We start from the raw sequence: 8,120 nt of genomic DNA, 5'->3' as shown, positions 1-8,120 counted from the left end.
TGGCTTTTCACATATTTGGCATAAGCAAGCCATGAGAGGCTCTAACCCAAGTATTGGGTAGTGTCTTCTCTCTTACAGGTGATATATGAGCAATAAAAGGTAATCTTTTCAAAGAGTAACAATCTTGAAATGCAAGATGTCTAAGCAAGAAATGACCAAGTAGATGCTAGAAAAATGAGCATAGCAGACTGAAAATAAATCTTGGTCAAACTATCAGTCAAACTTTGATTGTCCAAGGTCAAACTTAGACTTGCATAGTCAAGCTTTCATGGCCAAAGAGGCAGCTCAGAAATCTGCTTCAAATCGTTATGCAAAGGTCGGAATTCAGAGGGCTTTTGTACTGAAGAGAAAGGTAAATAGGTAGAGCTTCTCCCTCAGAAAGGAATTGCGCAGAAAACGGCCACGTCGCCCAGCATTGTAGAGGAAATATGGACTGGTTTTTCGTCGAAAACTACCCGAATACTGCTCCAAAAGAGCTCAAACTTGATGAGCAGGGAGGTCGTGATGTCGCCCAGCTCCCTCTGAGAGGAAATCGACAATGTAGCTCTCCACAGTGAGAACCAGGAAAAAGATTGTCGCGGCTTCCTGAGACAATGCCGTCCAGAAGATGGCGAGATAAGTCGTGTAGCTCGTTTTGCAGATTCGCCCTGCCCTTGGGAAGACTCTCCTGAAGGATGAGATGCTGAGAATGCAGGTTTGAAGAGAACTTGCACTTCCAAAATCGACTTTGGAAGGAAAGGTGGAAGATGAAGGTGAAGAAGATGATGATGTTGCACCTAACTAGGGCTCAAGGAGGATCAAATGGCTCTGATACCATGTTGGAACACTGAAAGGAAAGAGTAGAGTGGACACAAAATCAGAATACTTGCTTATAGAATGAAGAAGAAAGAGGTCCTTAAGTAGGCACCTCATACAAGGTCACTGACATCACTGATGACCTCAAAGCTCCACAATCATCTCCTCAATCTGCTCCTAGATTCACTCAATCATCCTATGTGGCTTTTCCACCACCTAACTGTGCTTGTGGTCACTGACATCACTGATGACCTCAAAGCTCCACAATCATCTCCTCAATCTGCTCCTAGATTCACTCAATCATCCTATGTGGCTTTTCCACCACCTAACTGTGCTTGTGGGCACCTAACTGTGCCTCTAGCACTCACACATAAAAACATAAGGTGTGCCTGAGGCATACACCTTGAGATATCCCAACAGGGAGATCTCTTTGATTCCTCTAAGGTGCAAGTGCACCTATATGAGGGGAAAATACTGCCCAAGTTTGGTGGGCAATGGCTGAAAGATGAGGGAGAACAAGCCCTCACAAATTTGGGGAAGAAGGGAAGAAACATGGAGAAGAAGATGAAGACGTGGCATAATGGAGGTCTAGAGGCTCAAGGAGGGTGAAGAGGCTCTGATACTAACTGTTGAGCTACAAGATGATGGAAAAGAGTTATTTATTCAAGAGTAGAAGGTCCAATATATAGGCATCAAGATACATCCAAGTGATCTCATAGATGATGTCAACCAAAAGCCACCTAGCTCCTTGATTCTCTCAATCAGATCCTAGAATCTCTCAATCACACCTACTAGAACCTTCTACCACCCAATCTAAGGCACACCAACCACACACACACACACAATGTGGTCACACACTAACTCACATGATCACACTCTACCATAGCTATCACTTTGTAACCCACACGATGAAAAATGGCATGGACCATATGTTGTCCCAACAGGGTAGGGATGTGCATCTGTGCATGCACCCTTGCCAGGGATTCATGGAGGTTCCAGTCTGCTCCAGATGTTCGGAGGCTCACGCAGAGGATGGCATGACACTGTTCAGGGTCCCTTAGGACTTGTTTTGCTGCCAGAGCGGGAGCTACCCCTGGGCTGCGACTAGTCTGGATCAGCATGGGGGGCCAACAATGCCACCCTCTGGGCAGTAGACCCAACCTACCTGGTTGGGTTACCAGGCCTCTCCCCCGACCTGAGGGTAGGGGCACACCGACCTGTGAGTCGGCCCATTAGACAGCTCAGTTCAGCCTGTCTAGAGGTCCAACTGGATGGGGGCTGGGGCTATGTATAGGCCTCCTTCTACTCCCTTGCATTCATGTCAGTGTTGGAGGTTTTACCCAGCAGTTCAGGGCCTTTTCCTGAGATCTGTCTGTGTTTCCATTTCGCAGTTCTTGTGGTTGTGGTGTTTGCTCTCCTTTTGGAGTTCATTTTCCACTGCACTCACATGTGTCTTGGGGGGTGGGGGGGGAGAGAGAGAGAGAGAGAGAGAGAGATGTATTCATCTACCTACCAACTAGCTTCCTACGCTAAAAAATGATTAAATTTCAGCAAGACCATACAAAAATTAGCACGTCAAAGAATGGTCAAACATTCTTATACTGTGTTATTAGTCATGGACTTGAAAGGTGTGTTGAAATAAATTTTAACTCCTATCAAATATGCTTTGTTAGTTTAACATGGTGAATAACATGAATGAGAGACCATCATAGGCATTGCATCTCATGATGAAGTAACAGATCGATGATTTGTGAAAACATTAGTTCACTCTCTCCACCGCCAACCGATCCCTAGACAGTGCTGGAAGTATGTACAAGATCCACATGGCAGTTGAGATCTATGCATCACGTGGATGAAGAGCATTCCTTAACAAACATCACTTCCAATACATGACATTGCTTGAAACAGAAGTGGGATGTGGCTCCCTCCATCTGAGATCCCATCCCTTAAATTCCCATTTCAGCTGAAAGCATCACTTAGTCCCACCTGACACTTGCAATATGTGACTCAAATAATTTCTGAATTACGAAGAATTATAATGGGGGCAGGACGTTAAAAAAGACAAAATTATAAAGGAAACGCTTGTTATTACTTCTCTTCAAAGCAAGGGATTAAAAAGAATCAATTTACAAACGAAGCACAAAATGATGTGCTTTCGCAAAATCATGTGCATCTTAGAATAATACGTGTCCTTCAAAACTGAAAGAATGTGCTGCTAATAGCATGAATTTCAATTCCTGTCCTGTACTTAGATGATTGCATGTCAGGGATACTCCTCCTCAAAAGATTTACTGCATACTGACTGGCAAGGAGAGAGTCTCAATACAGTTGGAACACAGCGAACTTCATTGCATCATTGCTGCATATCCTGTGGCAGCTTTGTACAGACAATGCAATTGCTGGAAACGTCAGTATTGCACTTTTGCCATTACCAACTGCTGGCCCTTCTGACTTCACAAGAATCAACACTAATTTGTAACTCTTGATCCTGTAGAGCCATCACTTTACAGCATTGCCTCCTTGGAACCTAACAAACAGCAAAGCAACAAGCAGAAATCCTTATGCACACATGAAAACTTAACTTTAAAATAAATCCAAATGAATGACTCAAAATTGTATAGCAGCACAGAAGCACGTAGTACATCCAAGGTATAATTAAACATTAAAAACATCAAAATAGTAGACCAGTTAAAGCCAGCATGAGAAGTTACGGTCAAGCATTATCTGTTGCAAGCCATGTGGGTGGGTGATTGTGCTCACGTCTAAAATTGGGCAGACTAGAACATTGGAGGGGTTAATTATAGTTTTTAGTTTTGAATTAGATTCATCTATGCCAAATGAGGAATCTCCTTCCAAAACTTCCAACGCAATGGTCCTGTAGTGAAAAATGCACGTGAGGGTATTACCATATCAGCTATTAAGCTGCTCTGCCCATCACACTGCTGAGAAATAACATGATGCTTCTTGAACACTTCCCATTTCATTTTAAAGATCCAGGCCAGACATCAGAAACATTTTCCCCTCAACATGCTCTTAGCGTGCCGTCTCCCTGCCTCTGCCCCAGCCTTATCCTAGCTCAGTCCACCCCCTCACCCACCTCTTCACCCTCTCCTCTTCCTCTGCTCTCTCACCCCCTTTGACTCTCCAACCTTGCAGGCTGCTTTCACAGGCTATTTCTCCCTCCACTTGCCTCCTTCCCCCTCACAGCCTGCCTCTCCCTCCCCCCCAGGGCTGCCCTCCACCTGCGCCAGCCAAGCCCAGAGTCAGGTTCCGGCCCAGACCCAGCCCAGAGCTTGGCTGCTCCATCCCTGCTCTTCAAGGAGGTAGCTGCACCATCTCCACATGCCTGTTCCCACTCCTTAGGCAGGACCTCCGTCCACACCCCTTGTCCCCTCGCTGTCTGATGTTGCCTTGTGAGTTGTCCCGCTACTCGGTAGGGCAGCTAGCCTGCTCTTCTGCACTTGCTTGGGCTCACTCGAAAGATTCCAACATGCTCCCTCCCCAGCCCCGGACGGGGCACTCAACTGCTCCCCTCTGTATTATAGCCTCATCAATAGGAGGTGGTCTCCTTCCTAGACCATGTCAGAAGATCCCTCAAGATTTTGGGCACCTGGGCCCCTTGAACCACACGAAGAAACCTTGAAACTACCCCAAAGCCCTGGAAGTCAAACTTCTTATCTTAGGGGTTTGTAGACCACTTACTGTCTCTCGTGCAGAGGAACTCTTTTTAATATTTTAACACTTGGGGCTTTGGCTTGGCGTACTTCCTTGTTTCACAAAGAATATGTCCATATGGGACCAATTGGTGATCACGATGCGACTGGATGCACAGGCAACCCAGCAAGCATTGGCCAGGGTTCGGCCATTAGAGCTCATTGCCAGATATTTGATGTTGAAGTACCGTTGTTCATGTCTTCAATAGGCAAGAGTAGACGTAGGGATTGGGCAGCAGGTCATGCCATTGTGTGTGGCTTCCCTGATGCTTTATTTCCCCTCCAAACCCCCTCGAATCTGGCCAAACTTCCTCACAAATGTCAGCATTCCACGAAGCCTCTCGCCATGGGCCTGTCACCAGGTTGCTCCCTTTCTCAGGACCTTAAGAGAGCTCCAGTAGGCAGCATGGTGAATGTTTTGATGCACTTCTTTCAGCAACAAACATTCGTAGATGCAGTGAAAGAAGAGGAGAGGGATGAAGGGAGAAAAACGTGAAAAGGGAGCAGAGGAGAGGTTTGAAAAGGGAGGATAGAAGAGGCATGGAAAGGAAGAGGTACCATCCCTAAGACCCATGACACTAAGGATTAAGATGAGTTCTCAGGGTGAAGAACATAGTATCATTTTTTTGTTGTGACTTATTAATACAATTCAACTGAAATGAAATTCAAATGCACGAGTGCCAACAATCAAGGTGAGCTGTGGAGAAAATAGTGATCTTTTTACAGAAACAATACAATAACATGGCACGGTAAGGTCTGAGGGATGATGACTTACCTTAAACCAGCGTTCATTCATAGGCTTGCTCACGACGCGAATCCGCCGCATATCCTCTGGGCGAGACACGTAAGAAAAGCAAAATGACCTCCTCTTTCTGTCATCAATGCTGGTGTCACGTTTGTAAATGCTGATCACTTTCCCACCTTCAAGATGGGTCTCTTCCAAAAAGAACAGGAATGGCTTATTACAGATAGATTTCACAGCCATTCTGGTGTCAAAATCAAACTCCCCTCCCCCATCTTTTTTATTCCAGGCCTTGAAAGTAATTTCAGGCCTCTCCAACTCTCTAGGCAAAACAACATGAGGGTACACTTGTACCACGTAACCTGACGAGATTGAAAAAGTTAGTCTTTTTTTCCGATCATAGCAAATGCAACGTTGCAGAAAGCTACTGGGCTCTGTCTGCATAGCCTCTGTTAAATGGCGGAGGCCATCAAGGGCATTGTACTTCGGGAAGACAGGTTCAACCTCATCTAAATGATGCATCGATATGAATGGTGTGATGGGATGAGCTGCCAGCAGACCAAAGGCGTTACCATGGACATCGAACTGTAAAACAAAACGTTACTCATTAGTAGACAGCTTTTCACAGAGGAATCAACATGTCTACAGCATAAAGAAGCCAGCAAACAGCATAAAGTGGCCGAATTTCAAGAGTGCCTTATTAGCAGACAACTTCTCACAGATGTATATACAGCATAGAGAAGTCAGCAAACAGCATAGAGTGGCCAAATTTCGAGAGGGAGCTGATAAAACAGATCATATTTACTTGATGAAAGCCAGGATCATATCTACCTGATGAAAACAGATCTAAAACAGATCATATCTACCTGATGAAAGCCAGGCTCTCTGGTAAGAGGCACTCCGAGTTCGGTGATGCAGGCATGCAGCCGGTCGTCACTGCCAAAAAGAAAGGGGTACCGTTCTAAGCACTGATCCAACATGTTGGAGAGAGCCTCTGCGAGTGGGTAGCTAATGGCTATGCCTCCCCCTCCAAACGCCATGCCATGACTGAAATAGGTGTTGGAAGAGTGACTTTCTGAGGGATTGCCTATGTAATACATCTCTCTGGGATCGTATTTCTTCAAGATCCGCAGAAGGTTATCTGGGGAGAAAATTGTATCGTCGTCTCCCATAACAAACCAACGAACATCCTGCAGATTCAATTTGAATGCTTCCTGAACTATTCTGGCGATGCGAATTCCAGAGGGATGGCCTGTTGGATTAGTGTAGCTGAATCTGCTGATGTCTTCTGATACTATCACTGTGGGTAGTGGCTCGTCTGGTTGGTGCTCCACCTTCTCTTCCAACCACACAAAACCTCGCATTTCTCCTGGTCTCCACCATAGCTTCACGTACTCCTTGCGCCTTGGCCACAGCTGCGCAGCTCCAGCGATCCCAAACACCAGGTTGCTCATGTTGAGATCCCTGGTTGTGTTGAGACGGTAAGGAGGCCATCGAGCCATGGAGCGATTGCTGCTGCCTCGATGCTTGGCTGGGTCCGAAGGCTCCCAGGGGAATGCCAAAGGGCTACCCTGCCAATTTTGAACGGCATTGAAGCAGTGTCTACGGGAGGGGAAGACGAGAGAGGCCCAGGCGAAGCTTGCCAATGCGAGGGTAGCTGCGATGAGGAAGACGGTACTGGCTCTAACTTGCTTCCATCGTTTGCTCTTGCTCCTGGTCAAGGAGCGCTCTATTTGGTAGTGTGACATGGTTTTGAGGCCGACAGTCTCTCATCGCCCTGGATGCTGTTCGCGGGCAAGCAGGGAAGCTCTCACGGAGCTCGCCCACGAATCATCCTGCTCAGCAGGGACCTAGGAAGATGACCCCAAATCGATCTCAATCGCTGCTAGCTTCTTCGCAAAATTTCAGTGGCACAAGACCAAGACGATGCACTGACGGCGATGATTCGATGCTCTTGAATGGTGTGGACGATTGGATTTACTCAATCTTCCCTGTAACTGCCGATTCTTCGGATTATGCTCCGCTGCCGATTTCGATCGTGCTCCTCAATCACCACTTCCGACTGCAGATCCCTCTATCGCTTCCGACTCCGGACCCGGACCCTCTATATGCTCCTCTTGCTCTTTCAAATCTCCACTTCTGACCTCTATCGCTTCGATGCTCCTTTCGATTATGCTCTTCTTGCTCTTTCAATCACCGCTTCTGACTCCAGATCCCTCAATCGCTTCTCGATTATGCTCCTCAATCGCCAATTCCGACTGCCCTCAATCGCTTCAATGCTCTTGAATCATCGCCGCGCGGTCCTTTTAGAAGGAAAAATGCCGTTTCTGGGTCGTCTACCCGGACCTCTTCAGCGCGAACGCCGATCCGCGGCGCAATGGGTTAAGAAGAAAAGGCCCGTTCGGCCACGACAAAAAGCAAGGACCACGTCAAGGCGAGCGGAATCTCTCCTTCTCTCGATGTTCGATATCATGAGTAGATGCCGGATGCGCGCGCGTCTTGTTTGACTCTGGAAAAGTCGCGCGCTCTATTATATCCTGCATGCATCGCCTCCCGCACATGCCGTCCGTGCTCACCCTGCTTGCCCCCCCTTCGCGATCACCATCGCCATCGCCATCGCCATCGCCATCGCCATTGTCACTAGACAGCTCGCGCCTCGGCAGAAAAGATAATTGTCACTTTTGCCTCTCCTTGTCCTTCACCTCTCGTTCACGCGCAATCCATCCTCGGCGATCTATCTCTTGTTTTCACCTCGCCCCCTTTCGCTCCTTATTAATGCTGCTAGACCACGCCACCTCTTCCTCAATAACGATCGGCGTGTTTCCTGCTCGGCGCTCAACTTTCCACTTTACCCCGCCCCACGTGGTATC

The 8,120-nt window shown here is 47.2% G+C and overlaps 1 protein-coding gene across 1 annotated transcript; it reads right to left on the bottom strand.

The window, feature by feature from the left end:
- Nucleotides 1-2,882: 2,882 nt before the first annotated feature.
- Nucleotides 2,883-7,413, bottom strand: LOC147902905 (uncharacterized). The gene is made up of 4 exons (XM_087374021.1): nucleotides 7,395-7,413; nucleotides 6,117-7,352; nucleotides 5,284-5,835; nucleotides 2,883-3,322 (listed from the first exon to the last, which is right to left on the bottom strand). The coding sequence occupies exons 2-4, from the start codon at nucleotides 6,996-6,998 to the stop codon at nucleotides 3,224-3,226; spliced, it is 1,533 nt and encodes a 510-aa protein (XP_087230147.1). The 5' UTR covers nucleotides 6,999-7,352; nucleotides 7,395-7,413; the 3' UTR covers nucleotides 2,883-3,223.
- Between the last annotated feature and the right edge of the window lie 707 nt (nucleotides 7,414-8,120).

Source organism: Dipteris shenzhenensis, chromosome 4, assembly GCF_047967505.1.
Source record: "Dipteris shenzhenensis isolate YYH24624 ecotype China chromosome 4, Dip_SZ_1.0, whole genome shotgun sequence".
NCBI classification, from domain to species: domain Eukaryota; kingdom Viridiplantae; phylum Streptophyta; class Polypodiopsida; order Gleicheniales; family Dipteridaceae; genus Dipteris; species Dipteris shenzhenensis.
Note: the sequence above shows the minus strand (reverse complement) of the source record. Positions and strands in the feature narration are given on the sequence as shown.